Source organism: Anas platyrhynchos, chromosome 8, assembly GCF_047663525.1.
Source record: "Anas platyrhynchos isolate ZD024472 breed Pekin duck chromosome 8, IASCAAS_PekinDuck_T2T, whole genome shotgun sequence".
Taxonomy (NCBI): Eukaryota; Metazoa; Chordata; class Aves; order Anseriformes; family Anatidae; genus Anas; species Anas platyrhynchos.
Genome location: NC_092594.1, coordinates 3,729,448 through 3,749,466, shown reverse-complemented (window position 1 = coordinate 3,749,466; position 20,019 = coordinate 3,729,448). Strand labels below are relative to the sequence as shown.

Here is a 20,019-nt window from a genome sequence, read left to right as displayed (position 1 = left end):
GTAGGAAGTTCTAATCTGATGTAGAACAAACATACTAATTGAATTATGGCTCAACTGAATATTAGCAGTTCTAGTGATAAGGTTGTTAATGCTACCAAAATAATTTATAATATTTTAAATGTTTTGCAAGCTTGTGGAGCAAATAGATTATTGTGTAAAATAGATAAAACTAATTAGGCATGTCAGTTCACTCAAGCCCATTAAATAGAGCAATTTAACACATTTTGTTAAATAGCTCTCAGCTTACATTTAATGATGCTCCCCCTATCTTTTTTTAAAGTGTAAAAACTGCATCTAATTGCTGCCTGAGAGAGATCTAAAGGTTGATACATCTACTACAGTTCTGTAAGTATAACATTATTTAGTGGTTTTGATTAACTGTATTTGTAAAGCCTGTGAAGCTTCAAAGATTTTAGAAATAATGAAATAGCTTCATAAGCTATAGAAATGTCTGCTTGTTAATTTTGCATGTGGAGGGGATGACATAGATTTGTGCAGAAGTTGTGTTCAAATTATTTTATTTCATAAGTGAAAGACACCAAAACAGGCACTTTCTTTCTGTTCTCTGCCAGCAGTCATATGTCTAAAGATGATGTCTAATATTACTCTCATTGTCACACTCCTATTAGCAAACCAGGAAAAATGCTAGTTTCTTACCCTTGCAGACACTGAATTCACTTGGGTGAAAAAAAACATGTTATTATAGACAAGTATAGACACTTCCCCATGTGTTTTTGTTCTGCTTGATGTTGGCAAATAAGGGCATTTGTGCTGATGGATATATACCTCTCGTGATTTGTCATGATCTAAATGCAGCTCTAAATGTAACAAAATTTACTTCTGACAATGCTTCTAGACCACCTTAAATTTACTTAATATTACAAGTAAACAAGTAGCTGAAGTACTCTAGAACATGTCTCAGAAAGGGAAATGTACAGGAGACAATGAGAAATGACTTACCCTCTTTCCAGGTGGACCAGGTGGGCCGGCTTCACCTGAAGGACCTGGTGGACCCTGCAGTGGAAAGTGGTAGGCTTAGTGGTAACGAAAGATAAAAGTTATAGTCCTTCTTAAATTCAACATACGTCTGCAATATGTTGATCCCCTTCAATAGACAGAAAGTCTGTTGAAGTTTATGTAGTCCATAAATATACATACAGAAATGATACTTGCTTAATCAGCAAATACTTTCTTAGGGTAGTTTTTGGAGATTTTAAAAGGTTTTGTTAGTGTACAAAATGCAACCACTCTTTTCTTTTCCTGCTTAAAACAAATCATTTCAGCCCAGAATGTGGCTGCACAGAAGTAGCATATGATCTTAGACTACTGCCTACCTCTATTAAGAAGTGTTTCTTGTGTTTTCAGGTGCTCAAGTTGCTACTTTTGCTACAGTTTTCACTAACATCTGTAAAATAAATGCCCCTATGTGGTCTTCTATTGAAAATCTTTTGTGCACTGATAAGCCATTTGCCTACTTCATTTAGGTTAACCTGTAATAATCTTTTAAATATTTTGGGGTTGCTGAACAGTTTTTTTTTCTTCATGAACACAACACTCTAAAAGTACTTATTCTTGAGTAAGACATACAGATGCTCATCCTGAAGTTTGCAGGTTAAACCCCAGTTTATAACTTAGTTGCAACCATATGTCCAATGTACTAACATTTTTCTTTCAAGCTGTACTGTATTGTACTGTATTTCCCTGATAACTAGAAATTCCAGAGCTGTTAAGAGACTTTCCAAAATGGAAGCCCTAGCTTTTTGCAACAGAAAATGAAATTCATAATGCTTTAACATAGAAATCTCCAGAAAGGTAAGAGCTTTTATGATTAATATGGGTATTACTCAGATAGCTTTAACATGAAATACAGCAGAAATTCCTAGATTTTGCTTCATTTCAACAAGTGGGCTAATGAAGACTATTTTGCTGCAGCATTACTTTCTTATGCTCAGAGTTGCTCTATTTTTAGTGCTTCTCAGCAGCTCCAGCACAAATTCTTAACACATCGTTTGTTTCTACTTCTAAAAGAAATTGACCTCTTGCTTTTGATTGTGTGCATTATATAGATACTTCTATCTCTACAAGGAAAGAATGAGATATTTTTTCAGTACGATACAAAAAAAGGAATCCATTTAGAAAATATTTTTTAAGAGCATGAATTTATAGAAACCACTGATTCAGCAAAAAGTACTTTCTTAGCGTAGGAGAGAACATGCAGCCAAAACAAAATGAATGAAACAACTCACAGGTTGACCAGGATCACCATCTTCACCCTTCTCTCCACCAACACCATCTTGACCCTACAGAAATCATGTGAAAATAAACAAAAGACAAAATTCAGACAAAATAAGTAATTTACTTTCATATATCAAGATAAGAATACAGTTTTTCTATAAGGAATTTTTCTAAGGACAGTCATTTTCAAAACTTTTTAAAGATTTCCAAACCTTTTGTTAGATTTAAGAAATATATGAACAGCCAGAACAACTGCTCTGACAAGAAAGACCTCATTCTCAAACAGAGAAGAGGTGAGAGTAACTAGAATTCAGTGAAAACTAAGACCAGGACCTAAAACTGTTCTTAAAATATACTTACAGCTGGACCAGGTTCCCCAGGGGGACCAGGATCTCCAGGAAAACCAACCGGACCCTAAATAAGTCAGGAAAAAAAAAACACACAGGAATATGTCATCCATTGAGAAGCAGACAGCAGTCAATAGAAATGTTTTGTGAAGAATATAATGAAGTTAATTCAAATGTAGAATTTAATTTGTAGCTCTGTATTTAGCAGAACTTCAGCAGTGCTTCACAATGCTTTCTGTTAAAATTATTAAGCTTACTTACTGGGTTACCCTTAGGGCCATCATCACCTGGAGGTCCTTTAGCACCTGGTGGTCCGGCTGCTCCGGGTGGACCAGCCTCACCTTTTTCTCCCCTTTCACCTTTTGGACCCTGTAGAAATCATGTGAACACAAAAAATATTGTCTAGGAATTGAATGCCTAAAAACACATTAGTGGCAAAACTGTTTTTCAGATCTGGACAATGTTATTCAATAAATGGTTTGCATGTGAATGGGAAATCAGGCCCTCAGCCTCAGATTGGAAAACCTGTGTATCTCAGGTCTGACTGCCAACATCTGCACCCAGATGCGAGTCTGAACCTATTCTGCATCAGTGAACTGTTTCCAGAGAGATAAATACGTATATAAAAGTTAATACTTTGGGAAGAACAAATAGGTACTCTTTTACGAAATCTTCACAGCTTTATTGTCTAATTGTTAGTACAAGATGTGGCTATAATTATAAGGATACAAACTGCATTTCAAGTTCTTCACTGAAAATTTAAAGACAACATACACAATTAATCTGATTAAATGCTTTCTAAAGCAAGCACTACCAGATACCTTTGTTAACCATGATACAGGTTAGTAAGACAAAAACAAAGTACTCACGGATGTTCCAGATTCTCCAGGAGGTCCAGGGTTACCAGCTTCTCCAGGTTCACCCTGTACATGTGTAAAGATAAATTAATGAGTCATCAGGTAGAATATTTCTATGAATTTATTCTGTTACTACATACTGTTGCATGCTTATTCATGTTAACAGCTTATAGGAACTGTCTTTTATTGAGACTACCTAAAGGCAGTTGTTACATGTGTTTTTGCAGAACTGGAATCTGAAATTTTTGAAAGAATCTGTCAAACTAAGCTTTTAGTGAGACAGGAAGACAAACTTTCCCTGTGGGCTTTGGAAGTTCTTCCCTTTTATTATCCCATACATTACAAATTTCCTGTTTGTCTTCTTCTTTTCTAGTCACAAAAAAGCCAAAGGAGTATATTGACTATGTATATATGTATATTTTCCCTTTAAGATATATTTTTGCCTGGAAGTAAGTCCCTACAAATAAGAAAATACTATTTGGAGATTAATTTCAATTGAGTAGAGACATTATTGCTGAAGCTACTGTTAAAATAAATAATTACATAAAGAAAATCTATTAGGATAAAGTAATAGCATAATCGTTAGTAAAACTTTTACCACAGGCCATAAAAGCATATGCTATGTAATTGCTAGTGATGGAAATTGTTTAGTAAACCAGATGGCTTTGAAAACACCATATGAGAACACCAATCCATACAAGTCAAAGATTATACACTATTAATTGAACATTAAAGTTAATTACGTCTTTTTTTTTTTTTTTTTTTTTTTGAGCCAATACAAAATATTATACATGTAAAAGATTCTTTGTCATGGTTCATTTTCAAATTTAGTTATGACTGATTATTTTCTAGCTCAGTGGACTGATAAATAAACCTTTATATAAACTACTCTGTTAGTAGAATGTTTAGCTAATAGTGTCACAGATACACAAATCTGTGAAAGGATAACAGAACTTGCTTTCCAATTGTCATGGAGTGCTGCGGTAACAAATAGATTTTTATTCCAGAGGATTTTTTTCAATTTGTGGTTGTTAATAGGGGATTTTTCCCCTCATTTTCTCATTAAACTTGTGTATCCTTCATATCCTGTATGACCTGCATGCCCCTGTGACAGTTCAATTAATGCAGTGTGCATCTTTCTCATTTCTATGCAATGGAAAAGTATAAATCATAAAACATGAAATTTAAACAAACCTCATACTGTAGATACCATTTTTTTTTTTCTTATAGAAGCTAACGTCAACGTGATGACCTCACTAGGACCAAAACTTGGCCAAATGTAAATATTAAGTTAGATAAATGAAATAAGATATGACTACCCAGGTGAATTCCAGAATAAGGTAATTAACAGATTATCAGAATTTTAGGGGCAATATTAACATACCCTTTAGAAAGGACACTTCTAAAGGGTAAAGTTGCCTTTAGAAACTGTGGTATGTTTAATTAGACACACTTAATTTTACAGTGATCTTAATGAATGATCCCTCTTAGTACTTAAAATTGTTTATGTGATAAAGCATATTTTAAAATATGTCTGGTGGATGGATACTTCAGGTCAATAAGCACTGAGTATTCTTTGTAAGAAAATTCATAATCTTCATTTCCTTATTATTTTCTGAACAGTAGTTTTGCTTTCAACTGACGTAAACATCCAAGGCCCAGCTTTGCAAAGTTTTGAGCAATTTACTGGATATTTAGAATATCTTTATGTTAGGCTTTTGATATCAAATTAGAGATCAGCGTGTGCTGGTACATTCTGTTTTTCCCCTTTTTCTTAATTATAAGCAGAACAAAGAGAATAATGGCTGGGCGGAAGCTGGTTTTAGGTGGTTCTGGTTGAGTGTAAGTCTCAAAACTTCTAGACTGCTCCATGGAGGATACAGGCATTAATAATGCAAGGCTACATGCATGTTTGTGCTTCAGATTTCTTTGAACATTTAAACCTTCGTGTGTACAGCAGGTGAACAAACAAGCTAGCTAAAAATACATGGCACTAAATGTGTCAAAAAGTGTTTATAATTTGACAGAAGGGGTCTTTGTATTAATGATAAAAGATCTTCTGCTACTCCTCAACAATGACAGGAAGGATGCCAAAATATTTTTCCAATCAGCACTGCATTATATTATCTACAGTATGATATATCTTCTGAGGGGGGGCACAGGCCAAAGTATGCCGACATAATAAATAATAACAACAACAATAATAATAATACATTGGGGGAAAAAAGTATGTGGGAAGAGGAGGAAAAGGGAAAAGGCTTTGGTTTTGTTTAAAAGCGTGAACAGTCCTCCTATTGCAGTAACACAATGTGATAAAAACAAAACTCCTCCTGACAAAAACAACTCTCCATTATTTCTCAGCTTGCAGAACTCATTAAATGGAACTGAAATTAAGAGGAAAGGAGTCTTAACTAGGAAAACAAACAGTCATATGCTACAACTCGAGAAGGAGGAAGGAAGTAATTAGAAGAAATAAAACCTCCAAAATAATATATGTGGAAGCTTCTCTGTATGAATGCAGACAACACAGGAAATAAGCAAGAGGAAATAAAAATGACAACTAGGGATACACAAATCTGAATGTCATGTTGAATTAAATTTAGTGGGATGATTGTTGGGATTCTAAATCTGTTTCCAGATTTTCAACTAGCTTAAATCATCTTCAAACCTTTAACTTTATTGGAACTATATCTATTTCTATGGGGAACAAACACATATTGATGTGACTTTTGCTTCACCTCACAGATATGTTTACCACAGTATCTTATATTCTTAACCTTCCAGGTAGAAGGCTACATGATATTCTAAGCCACAGCAGTATAAAATAATACTGTTGAAGCCAATTATGTTACTTTAAACTGTGTAACCAAGGAAATCACCATAGCCTTATACTTACTAATCATTCCAAAAACTACATCTTCTCCCCCAAAGCTCTTGCCTAATACTTAAATAATTTTGTGATGTAAAATGTGAAAGAAAAAAAAAAACAAACAACAAAACAAACAACAATAGTAAATCAGCCATTAGAAGTATTGGTTGATTACTATTAATAATTATTAATGAAAGATATTTTGGAACTGTAACATATCTGTATAGCACCAAAGAAGAATCAAAATATATATTCCTATTCCAACGTTTTCTCCTTCTAGGTATGACATAATCAACATTCTCACCTTTTCACCAACACCTCCAACAGAGCCAATTGAGCCTGGTGGGCCTTGGGGACCCTGCAATGATACAAGATGTTATTTCAAGTACAGTTACCCCAAATATATTGCTTATTACTGAATTTCAAAAGGAATTTAAAGAGAAAAATAGATTAATTCTTACATCAGCTCCATTAGGACCTTGGGGACCTCTTGGACCTGGAGGACCAGGTGGACCCTGTATCAAAGAGACAATTTGGTATATTTAAAATCATAGAATAAAAGTCCAGTGGGGCTTCTTTGGCCAACTATAAATCATATCTTCAATCTGTAAGAGACTTTTAATCTTCACAGTGCTACAACAACAGCAGGGCTAGATTGCAGCCCACTGCATGAGTTCACAAAAATATCCAAGATACATAGTACATGAGCTGAAAATGACATAATGATTGTGAATCATGAGGACTTGTTTCCCTGTGCATTACCTACATATCCCTTCCACTGCACAAAGACCTCAGAGTAGCTTATCTGTCTGGTAGCACCCATATGGCCGTAGTGTACCATGGTGACTACAGATGGGCAGTAAAAAAGCAGGCAGCCTTGGCATAAGGTGTTGGAGGCACACACAAAATGTAGATAGCTTGCAATTCTGTCAAGACCAGCACAGAAGGCATTGTGACAACAGCATAAACAGTTGAAGAATGTAGTCTCAAGATGACCCAGAGAAACAAAACCAAATAATGTTTACCATCTTTTGTCATACAATTACAGTCCAATGGAAAATGTGCCATTGATCCCTGATGCTATGGTACAATGCCCTGAAGTTCCTATTTCAGAAAAGCAGTTCCAAATTCTTCAGTGCAGTGGTGTCTTTTCTCTTTCTTTCCTGACCCTGCTTGCCACTATCCTGTCAGGCAAACTTGGTTGCTTTGCTACCTGCTTTTCAGAGTATTTTCTGAAGTTATATAAATCTTTATCTTAGAGTTAAGATGGATGAAGGAAAGCAAAATAAATCCCAGAGGCAGTTCAAAATGCACAAATGTTTCATGCTCAGGCAACAAATTCAGGAGTAAATTATCAAATTGTGAGCTACAGAGAAAATACAATAATATAAAGATGATACTCATTGCCCCCAGAGTGACCGATGGGGACAAAGTCTTACCATTGGGCCCACATCACCATTTTCACCTTTTTCACCTGGTGGGCCAGGCAGACCCTAAAACACAGGGAAGATATATGAAAACTATTAGTGGGTTATCTGGAATGATGAGATATAAATCAATATAAAACAATATATATATACATGTGAAACTTGGGCAGGGAAGGGGGAACAAAAGAAAACCAAACCAAAACAAACCTATTTGTAATAAATAAATAAAATTAATTTTTCATATTACAGCAAATGTATATGTAGTCCTGGGATGTATAAACAAGGTGAATCAGAAAATTAAAAAAAAAAAAATAATGGACACACATAAATGCTAGGGTGGCTGACTTGAAAAACAGTGTCATCATTATCCAAAACCCAAGTGGGCGTTTGGATAATTTGATTTATGCTATGATACATATATATGTCAACAAAACATGATCAATGCAGCACAGTGAAGTGGCATGCAAAGATGTCTAAGCTACCTCAGTATTGGAAGCCGTAAAACTGCTTTAGCAAGGTGTCCACTGGAGGTAATGAATCCTGCTGAGAGGCATTGCATTGCGTTATGCAAACATTCTTACAAGCAAAGTGTCCAAGTTTGTCTAGTAACAAACATCAAGAGAAGGAAACTGTAGATGATGCTAATACTGATACCTAGCATAATGTTCCCCCAGCTAGAAACACTATCACCACTAAGCTGGGCAATCCTAAATGTAGGTTACTTGGCTTCTGCATCAAGCCAAGGAGTCCAATAGCATTGTAGTGATTTACGTTATATTAAGGTCTGGTTTTAAGTTTCATCTCCAGTGTTCTGCTGCTTTCAAAGTATGTATCAAAATATTACCCACCAGATTGGAAAGGGCAACTTGTCATCTTAGCTACAAAGCTGTATAAAAATTAGGAAGTACGAACATAGCCAACACCATATCTATTTCTCAGCTGCCCTCCTACTTTGACACAATCTGAACAACAGAAAGACTTGTTAAAATTCAGAGGTATACCTTTTCTAAAAATGATGTATGTCTCTGTTGTCTATTACAGTGAAAACTTGGCTGACCTGTCAGTGCCTTGTGGTTGTTGTGAAAACTTATTTATTATTAAACATTCAACATGAAAAAGCCAATGTTAACTCATCAGATACTGCTGTTTTCTTGTTTGTTTGTTGTTTGTTTATCTATCTATCTATATGTATGTAGGTATATCCATTGCTTGTTTTAAAAGTTGCAATCTCAGGTACTGATTCTTCTAATTGTTTCTGTAAATATTAAATTTAAAGCACATTTTACACTGCTTGCAGAGGCCATATTTATGAAACCTCAAAGGCAATTAAACATTCAATTGATATTTATGTCTTTGAAAATATTATCAAAAGCCATTCGATGAACACTTAATTGTAACACTGAAAATTTCCTACTGATTTCACTGAATTGCTATTTCATTCATTATTGGACATGGCATTTTGGGAGTCTTTTCAGTTCCTTTTGGCAAGATGTTGTTGAGGTGCTTGCTATTTTTATATTTCAATATTTAAGTAAAATTGCCATAAACTGTGAGGTAACTTAAATATGTTAGTAGAGTTTTTCAGATTTTCTTGATTTTCTACTCCTTTTGTCAGAAATACCCTTCTTTAAAAATACTATAAAATATATTTTGAACAGCAACGAAATTCATAATTAAGGTAATAAATATTCAAAATAACACATTTTCACTTTTATGAACAAAAATACTTTTCCTTAATGACCAATTTAAGTATTATCACTAGAATTTAATTGAAATAAGTGTAATAGAATTACCATGGAATATTATATATAAGAAAGAAAAAATTACTCCTCGATAGTTCATTATTACCATGAGAACTGCATTACTTGATAAAAGAAATTCCTAATTTCTCAGTGATACTTCATACAATTAGCATTTTGGTCCACATACATAAAAGACAATCAGAATCAGAAAAATAATTCCTCTCTTTAAGCTAATTTATTTTTATCAGGTTTCTCAAAGTCAGTGCGTGCATTCTGAGGGCAGACTTTGCATCATGGCTGCAAAGTGGGTGGGTACCAATTACCCTGCTTGCATAATGGAAGTTAAGGTTGACACTTAACGATACTTCAGACTTTTAGTTTTGGTAGCTAATACTGAGCTAGTGCTGATTTTTGGAGATGCTGAACATCAACTTTTTCTAACAAAAGCCAGCAACATGAGCAATAAAGATGGAGGCTGCCTGATGTAAATCTAGTGCAGTGCTCATGATGGATTTTTGCTGTGTTTTCAAAAAAAAAAATCATGCTTCACTCCACTAAATTAGATATAATGCTAATTTTGTTGTGTTCCAGATGGGAAAGTGGCATATCTGTCTTAATGCTGGTATTACAGGTCTAAAGACAGTGCAGTTGGAGTGGGCTCTCAGGTGTCATAGCAAGATTTGTATCATGGACAGTGCCAAACTGATTCCAGTCTACTTCTGACTATTGTTTTTTTCACACTGATTAACCAAAAATGACTTAAATAGAAAAGCCCGTCTGAACTTTTTAGAAAGAACCTTTGTATCTCCCCAATGAGTTGTAAGTCTCTTAGATTTAAAGTTGCTATCTTTTATAATTTTCCATCTCAGTTCCTTTTGTATAAAGTAGGGTAGGTAATTATCTAAAATACGTTGGCGCAAATTTTGAGGGGTATGACTAACCTTAAGAGGAGTTACTCTTGACATTTTTTAGGGTAGCACAGATCAGAGTATGGAATTAGAGAGTCATTGAGATTGGAAAAGCCCTCTAAGATCATCTAGTCTAACCTTTTACCTAGCACTACCAAGTCCACCGTTAAACCATGCCAGTAAGCACCACATCTACACATTTTTTGAATACCTTCAGGGATGGTGACTCAACTACTACCCTGGCCAGCATGTTCCAATGCTTCACAACCCTTTTGGTGAAGAATTTTTTCCTAAATGTTTTCTTAATTTTCCTGAATATAGCTCAGACTTTCATCAAAAAAGAAAACTTCATCCTGCTATAGAGAAAACCAAAAATGTACAGCTGTGGGATCAAATCTGACAAGAAACAGTAAACTTACTGAGCTTTTTCATGCAGTCTCGAAGCCTGGTTTCTAAACTGAGCACCCGCTGGTGTAGTTCCTCATAGTCATAAGCACCAATCTCTTCTTGAATCCCAGTGAGTACAGTAGACAGATTCCTAATTTCTTCCTTGAACTGGGTGATTAGTTTGGCATCAGTTTTGTATTGTTCCAGAACTGGGATCAGTGGCAGGAGCTCATCCATCTTTTCTTTCAACTCCTGTTAAAGGTAATCAAATGCGTATTAGAGCAGTTTAAAGGAATTAAATCCTCTTATTCCCTGTTATGTAATATTTATGCCTGATTATTAAAATGACTCAAAAATGACTATTGATTTTAGTTAGAGCTATTATTTCAGTGTACTGTGAAAGTCTTAGAAATCTCAGAATTAATGGCAGTAAGCAGTAGACAAAATGTGTGAGATGATAGTTTATTTCTACTGAGGTATATGATTACCTTCCAGTGATCTGAACCAGACCTGTTGAGGGTCTGACTTTCCATCCAGAGGATATAAACCCCCATGGACTGTATCTTCCTGAGAAAAGGTGATTAGACCTGAACACCTGGTGACAGTCAAAAACATCACACCTGATCTATAGTGGGTAAGCTGTTCATTTTTATTTCACTCCTTAGAAATACTGAGTTCATTTTTTCCTAAATATCTGTTGGACCCTGTTTAGTTCTGATCTGGACACAGTGATATATACCTCTTTCTTCTGAAGTGAAAAATCCATGGTTCTTAAACTGTTTTGTACTTGTGGTACTTCTACATCACTAGGTGCCTTTGAACTTCCTCAGGCGTTCTTTGTTCTGGACTGTAGCAAATCATTTTATTGCTATGTGCAATTGGTATTTTGTCACCACTCCTGTTCCTAAATATCAATTAAGGAAAGCAAGGCTCCACTTGGGAATTCTTGGTTGCCCCTTTCTCAGACTTTTGTCATGTACATTGAGAATTTCTCTTTGTAACTTATAATGACTGCTTATATTTTGTTTTTGTAATAATTCTTTTAAATGCAGTAAACTTAATCTTTACTAAATTAGTCTAGATTGAGGTTATTTTTTTCTTTCTTTTTATTTTTATTTTATTATTATTTTTTTTCTGTAGATAACCTCAATAATCCTTGCAATCAAAAGGTTTTGCTTTATGAAAAGCTTGTAGGTTTGCCCTTGATTTGCATATCTGTTTATATTTTGAGAAAACAGCAGGACTTCTGTGAGCAAATGCCAGAGGCATGAGGAGATGCAAGCCTGGACAAAACAAGAAAAAGGGTGGAAATAGAGACTTGTTAGGCACTAATATTAGGTGATAATAGAGACTGAGAATGGATGAGGACACACAGGGAGAGGCTATTGAAGAGATTAGAAAATGGAGTCCTGAAGGAATAGATGGAATAGTCAGCAGATTAAAAGGGAAAGCAGAAGAGAACTAAATGGATGCCCAAGCACAAAGAAGAGGTGCAGAAGCAAATGTGGTCATTAGTTAGTATAGTCAATGAGATGCACGGAGATACGTACAGTTTGTTACATCACTCGTATAAATGGATGCAATAAGCATGGTAAAACATTTTCAAAATAAATAACATAATGTCAAACAGAATGCTTTTCTACTGAGGAGATGTGAAAGAAGCTGATAGTCAGGGTTGGCATTAGATTTGCTTGAAGATCTGCCTCTGAGTTTTTACCTCTCAAACGTGTTCTAGAACAGCTTGAGAGTTTTACGTCTCTTCAGTGCTCAGCTCATCCATGCAGTTTTAACAATGGTTTTCATATTGGAATTATTATTTGCTCAAAATAAAGGCCTATATGTGGAGTTGGAAAGAATAGTTTGCATGCAGGTTATCTTAATATCTAGGAAGTGGCATTTTAAATTACAAAGAGATATGTTGTTATAAATGGATTAGAAACCATCAGAAGTTTTCTTTGTATCTTTGGCTCTGTTCTCAAAGGGTCTTCCAATTATAGAATATTAGCAGAATTATTGAGGTGGACAGGAAGAAATGAAGAGTTTTTGTCTACAGTTAAAACTATTTTTTATTTGACTATCCTTATTAAAAATTCATCTTGAGCCTAATATATCTGTAAAAAACAAACAGTTGTGTCTTTCTTGATAACGAGACTAGGTTTTGTGATGTGGAATGCACAAAAAGCCAAAAGTTTATATTTGATTTTGAAATGATGAACTTAGGCTTTGGTTCTAGGGGCAGTAAGCAGTCAAAAATCATGGGTAAATCATGGATGGAAAAACAAAACTCAGCAAGATGATGAGTTTAGGAGAATTAGTGGAGGTAACTTATTCCTGACAGAATTTATGTCAGATGAGGTATCATTTGAGCAAACTGCTGTAACTTTTTTGGGGGGGACCAAATACCTTTTGCCTGGCATGAATGCTGATTTGACAGAAATATGACCATATTCTCAAGTGTGACCTGGATCAAATTTGTTCTATTTGGCTCTCAGAAACATGGAACCATAGCATAAAACATCCCGCTTCAGTAAATGATATAAAGATGTTTTTGGCGTTTTCATGAAAAACAAAACAAAACCAAAACCATAGTGTTTGCTGACGTTCCTAACTTGTTGCTGTGATCCGTGGCACAGGAACTAAATTGTACTGCAAAATGAATGGGTGGTAGGCATATTCTGGTGCTTTGCACCTGCTGGTGTGAGGGGTTTTGTTATATCAAGAAGTTCCTGTGTCTCAGGTAAGATAAAGCACTGGAATGTTAGTAGGCTGAATTTCAGAAAGCCAGCAGCATGTTGTGTGATGTTGACCTTCTAAATTCCTCTATCATTTGATTGGCTGGAAATCTGCTTTATGCTCCTGGCAAACTATCAAACTGAGGTTAAATGTCTGACCAATATAAATGCTGAATATTTAAAAGGTTAGAATACTGCAGGAGTCTGCTACCTTTGACATCACATATCAGACAGTCAAATTTTGATATTTTGTTCAAGAAAAACTATTATGAGGATAAAGAATATATAATGGCATTATAGAAATGTGTTGTAGCAATGAGTGATAAAAGGAAAAATTGCAGAGCTTTACTACCTGAAAATTACTAGAAGAATGTGTTCAGCCTCCTATATGAAGAGTGATGACAAAGAATAATGTTTGGTAGTCAGATCATTAAAGTATTTAATTCCTGATGCTATTAAGTCCAGAATATTCAGTGTCTCTGGAAAATAAATTAGCTATGTAATTGTTTAGGTATGTAACTTTAATGCTGATTAGAAAAGTATGTCCATTTTGTGTTTCATGAAGGGTTTAAATATAAATTTTGTTAATGTAAGCTTTGTAATATATTTTTTAGATTCTACCTTGCTGTCTTGCAACCTGAAATACTGTTTATCAGACTTGATATTTGAAGAACTTAACTATGTTTTTGTAAATTTTTCTCCTTAAAAGTACTTCAAATAGGTGTTTTGTTTTTTTTTTTTTTTTCCTCTCAGAATACACAAAGCTGTTTTGTAATCTTTGCAACTCTCCTTCCTCACAAAAAGATTGGCTTGTGTTTTTTTCTTGTCATTAAAATTCCTTAGAAGTCTTTTTTTAATCATACAGATGCGACTGGGAATGATTGCCCTCCTCCCCTATCCCAAACTCAGAATAGCAAACCTTCAGACACGAAATTAGATCTTAATTCTACTGGATAAAAATTACAACAACCTGATTTATTATAGGCTTTCTTCCCTTCAACTGCAGTGAATGTCAGGCAGCAGTAAAAGTGCAGAACTCTCTAGTTACTTGCTATTAATTCCATTGGATCTGCCCATTTATCACTGGAGCTTGAATGAATATAAATTTCTCAGTATGACATGCACAATGATACAGGAAAAACAGGAATCTGTTTCTAGTGACATATCTCCAATATCTTAATAATTAATGGTTACTTCCTAGTACAATTAAATTGAACAGAGCAAAAGATTATTATCATAAAGGAAATCTTATTACGCTTTTCATTTTAATGTTGCTCTTGTATGAACATTTCAAGCTGAGATCTTAGCAGTCCATGCATTGCTGCTTAGTACATCGCTTCCAGCAGGCTTTCAAAGTTATTGTTAAAATAAAACCTACTTGAAAATGCTTTGTCATTAATGTCTTCCGATCATCTTCAATTTGCCGAAACTTGGCCTTCAGCCCTTTCATTTGTGTTTCCATTTTTAAAACATACTGGAAATCCCTCTGAGTCCGTAGATTTAAAACTTCAATAGATTGGGACATATTCTGAACCTGTTAAAGAAGAACACTCTCTAAATGCACTTTTTGTTGCTTTACTTTTTTTTTTTTTTTTTTTTCCCTGCTCAGATAGTTAAATGTCAGGCAATAAAATGTACTTATGTCAAGGCTTTAGCTGTGAGCCATTTATACCACAGTATAGGTTTTAAATTCCATAACTGCATGACAGTACAAAAATTGGGGAACAGCGCTAACAGAGGGCTAGCGGGACTGAGATCTTAGAGCCACAGAGTATTTGGATAGTTTCTTTGAGGTAGAGAGGGGGATCCTTTCAGCACCATTTTCAATGGGCTGGAAAAATGCTGTTAATTGTTAGAGGCTACTTTGTCTTTTGTAGTAGATGCTGCCTGTTCTTCAGGATGCTCCATGCACCATGTGTTTCCTCCTCCACTTGAGGAACAGGACTAAGATTAGGAGAAAATTTCTGGGCTGTTACGAAGAGTGTGATTTTCATACCTAGTAGGCATTGGTATAATAATTCACTATAAGGAATACATGAGACTGTCCAGAGATAAGCTGGGATGGGGCCATCATTAAATTGGGATTTGCTTGTGGTTTTACAAGTATAAAATTAGAAACTTCAGCCAATTGTTTTAATAGTAGAAAATCATTTTTTATAGATAAGTGACTGTTCAGGAAACTGTAGTACTGCAAGTGACCTCATTTAGCACTTTCACTAAAATGAGGCAAGGACTTTTCATCTGGAGTTAATTATATATCTATATAATATATATGGATATATATATCTATATATAGATAATTATAATTATCTAGCAGTGCCTATTATAAAAGCAATGTTTTTCCCAGTCATAAACATGACACATTTTGCAAATGCAGTTATTATTTGACAGTAAGTGTTCCGTCCACTAAAACGGGAAAAAAGTGGACTATGAAAAAAAAAAAAAAGAATATTAAGTGCTGTATTGAAGTTTTGTCTCAAAAAAAAAAATTGACCTTCCTAATAAACCACAAAAGTAGCAGTACTCCTGTTGTCTGCAAGAGCATGTAAAATTTAAACTAATATTTGTATTTGAAATTAATATGTTGTAACCTACAGACTGCGGGGATTCAGAAAAATATATACTTAAAATAGTACAAATCAGCTTTTGGACGGTTACCATTGGCAGTTCCTAGAAGTATTTTTAAGTGAAAAAGTAACGTTTTTATTTCTTCTTTGCTTTCCAACTGTTGAGCAAGCAAGTAGTTCTTCGGTTTTGTGGTGACACACATGGTCCACAGGTCTGTAGGTATTTTTGTTGACACACAAAGCCACAGGTTTTTCTCTGTGACTTCATTTTGTACCTGTTCTCAAGCTGCATCTGCTGAGTACCATGAAATCTGTAGGAATGGTGAGTAAGAGGGCAGGCTTGTTGTTAAAGATGAAAAACATTAATTAGGCTTAAAAATTACTGGCTGTTTGGCGGTCATAGCTAACACGTTTACTGAATTAGGTCTTATCCTGAATTTTGATCGTTCCTACCTCCTGTCATAGATGGTAAGTGGAAAGCCAACTAATTGAGTTTGGCTGGGATTTTTATCAGTTTTGGAACAATATGAAGGTGGTGTGAACCCCATTCTAGGAGACTCTACCCTCACCAACGTATTTAGCTTGGAAAAATTCTGATGTTTTATTTCCTTGGGACCCTGAGATGGAAAAATAGCTCATTAAAACCTGTTAATATATTCTGTGGAGGAGAGGGCAAGGAGAAATAACTGAAGATGGGTATCAGGAGCAAACATGACTGCCTGTCCTCCCATCTCCTTTACATTTCTACTTTCTACATTTCTACTTTTCTCCTTTACATTTTACATAAGTTGAAAAACTTTCTTCTGAGAAAGGGATTGTTTTTGGGAAGTTTCTAAAACTACTTAGTTACATGTCATGCTATGGACTCTGTCAAAAACTGAAATTAAGTCCCTCCTGAAGTTCATGGAGGTTTATGAAGGGAACATCTGCTGGATTTAGCATTGGAGTGATTTTTCTATAGCTGAAAAAATACTGAAAATTGTATGCTGAAAAATGCATTTTTTTGGGGGGGGTCTACATTTTATGTTGCTTTCTGCTGTTGCTGTTCAAATGCTCTGTCTCAGTCCCTCAGGGTATGAACTACTAGCTGTTACACAGTAACTATAAACTTGGTTACCTACACAGGGAATGCAGAATAATAGTTTGTGTTTTCATGGTTGCAGTATTTTTTTCGGTTCATACAAAATAACAGTTTACCAATTTTAATATATAAACAAGAGTGGATAATAGTGGGAATAAGAATTGGGTTGTTTAGACAAAATTTGCACCACCGGAGAATGAAATAAATAGTATTAACTGAGGAAATAAGAAATAAAAATAACTTAGAATTGTTTCTCATCTGTACGGTCTGCTTTGATGGTGCTGTCATGTCTGTATCTCATTATTTGCTGATAAGAGACAAGGAATGACCTTCAAGAGACTTACATGTTTGAAGCAGGAGCTGTAGTTTAAATCCCACAACAACGAGGAAGTTTAAGGTGGGATTTGTAACTGTTTTGACACAGGGAAAGTCAGTCCTGTATGTGTGTAAGAAAGGGTTTGGGGAATGAGCAAGAGAAAACGCAACTTCAGTTTGCTAGATAAGTGGCTTGGGTTGACAGAGGTGTGCTATGAGGGAAACAGACAAATTACGATAAGTGGTGAAAACACAGGTAGGGGATATACCCTGAAGGAATGTTTTTATAGATAACGCTTCAGGGCACCATTATATATTAAACTTAGAGAGGCAGGAGTGGATTTCCAGGGAAGTTCAGTGATCAAAAGGAGAAATTCATTGGGAAGACTTACCTTCTCTAGCAGCTGTCTAAGTTGTCTGCTCTTGGCATCTCTTGAACATAGGTTTTGTTCAGGTGCAACAACAGTACAAATGCAACGGCCATCAGGATCCTGGGCTGAACTATAAACTTGCCACCCTTCCTTGGGGCTAATCTGAGTCTGTAACACAACAACAACAATAAAAATAAAGGGAACAGAATAGATTTAATTGCTGTTTGAAAACACCACCTATTTTTCTTTATTGTTTGCATTATATATTTGCAGTGAGGTTCCTCCTAGTCATCACTCATTATCCTCTTAACTAATTAGGCTGGTGATTTTGCACAGTTTTGCCATGTTGCACATCTGCAGCAGAGTCTCTGAGCATTGTTTCCAGTGTGGGTGAGAGCAGTTTCCTGTTAGTGATTCAGCACAAGTGGTTGATGTAATTCTTTGCAGAGGGACGGTAAGGCTTTTCATTAACAGAGAACAAATATGTCCTTTCAGCTTGAATGACTTTTACTTTAGACTAATGGAAACAACAAAGACAGAAAAGAACAAATACAAAATCCCAAAGAGAAAGCACAGTCTGTGTGACTCACGCAATAGGGAATTGGCTGGGAAGCGGTTCTGGAGGTGTGTTAGCAGGTTTGCAGCACAGAAAACTCTTCTTGGTTGACTTCAGCTACACGTACACCAAAGGGAAGACAGGGGCAGTACTGAAAAGTACTAGGTTAGTTTAGATGATCGGGGGTGATGGCAGGCATGGCACAGGGCAGGAAAGGCATCACACTGTCCTTTACTGGCACAGAATTTTAGGAATTCCGAACCTGTTCTTTTTCAGCAACCACCACCACAAACAAGAGCAAAGTAAAAAACTGTATTTCAGAGCAGGCCAACACTACACTGCCTTTAAAACTCATGTGATACCTTGCAAGAGTAGGTAACTGTCTGCTTAATGGGATTTATAGAAATGCACAGCATCAGAACGAGACAAAGCACCATAATCAGATGATCGAACAAATTCAGGTGAGGGAATGAAAACTAATTGGCACCAGAAATATTTTGACTGTTTTCAGGCTGTAATTTCAAGCTAATATTCTGCATTATTCTTTTCTAATAATACTATATTGGCTGCTGAATTTTACAGTGCAGTTGCTAATGGATGACACTGAAATATTTTTGGTCTGGATAAAGTTGGAATAAATTAATTTTATTCTGAAATTCTACTCGGTGTCAGCACAAAGAGTGATTGTTAAAATTGGCAAGCTTTGATATTGATGCTTAGTGAGGAGTAAGTTGCATAGTTCCGTGCCTCAGAAAAGGTGCAGTATCTCTGTAGACTGAGGTCAGACGGGAAGGTAGCAATATTTTTCTGAGTATCAGCGCAATGTTAGAGAAGAGCATAGACTTTTTGTCCCCCACAGTGTCTATTTTGAAGAAGTCATTGAAGACAGCAGTGACCTCTTTTACTGTGGAGTTAACTAAAACAATTCAGAACTGTATTGTTCCCTTGTTTTGGAAGGAAGAATAAGGTATCATAGCGTAGATGACTAAACAGAGGACAGTCAAACCTGGGTTTGACAGAAAGGCATATCCAAAGGTCAGTGCTAAATTGTTGTGCTCTTGCAGCCTTAATTTTTAGGGCACAGGTGATCTAGTTTAACACATGGAGAAGAATAAAATCTAACCAAACTTATAACTGGAGAGATAATTTAAATTAGATTTGAGCAGCTACTAAAATGGCAAGCTAGAACAATTGAAACCTTATAGCTGGTGACCCTTTGAAGTGTAAGCTCTGTTCACAAGTTTCCATGCTGCTCTGTAGAAAGGCTGCCCAGTGTGCCCATACAAGAGCAACCTCTTGTTGAAGTTCAGGAGCCTAAAGCTTGCAATTATAATTCCTACAGAACAGAAATACTCCGTATAGTTTATGAATAAACTGTGATATTTGCGATACCTGCTATTTTTGGTTGATAGCAACAGATTTTACTGCATTCAAGTGAATAGAGTTCTCTGCAGTTGAGAATGGATGCGATAGCAGGATTGTGCATGGTCTGTAGTAAAGCAATTACAGTCCACGCTGTGTTGTCAAAGGTATTTGTATATGCTAACAATATGTATTGGTGTGTTTTGTCTGAGAAAATAATGTTTATTGATTAATTTGGCTGATATTTTCTTATGGCACTTAAC

General features: G+C 35.5%; 1 protein-coding gene and 1 pseudogene across 3 annotated transcripts in view; both read right to left on the bottom strand.

The window, feature by feature from the left end:
- The window catches only part of LOC140003090 (uncharacterized), a 30,354-nt pseudogene extending 19,912 nt beyond the window's left edge, over positions 1-10,442 (bottom strand).
- Positions 10,067-20,019, bottom strand: part of LOC140003095 (noelin-3-like) — a 48,312-nt gene continuing 38,359 nt past the window's right edge. Inside the window, exons 2-4 of one of the 3 annotated variants that reach the window (XM_072041898.1) lie at positions 17,860-18,006; positions 14,883-15,038; positions 10,233-11,024 (exon numbers count right to left, since the gene is read on the bottom strand). In XM_072041898.1, the coding sequence (XP_071897999.1) occupies positions 10,776-11,024; positions 14,883-15,038; positions 17,860-18,006 (552 nt within the window). In that variant the 3' untranslated portion in view covers positions 10,233-10,775. Of the gene's footprint in view, positions 11,025-14,882; positions 15,039-17,859; positions 18,007-20,019 lie in introns of all 3 variants that reach the window. The other 2 variants (XM_072041899.1, XM_072041900.1) reach the window with 2 other exon arrangements.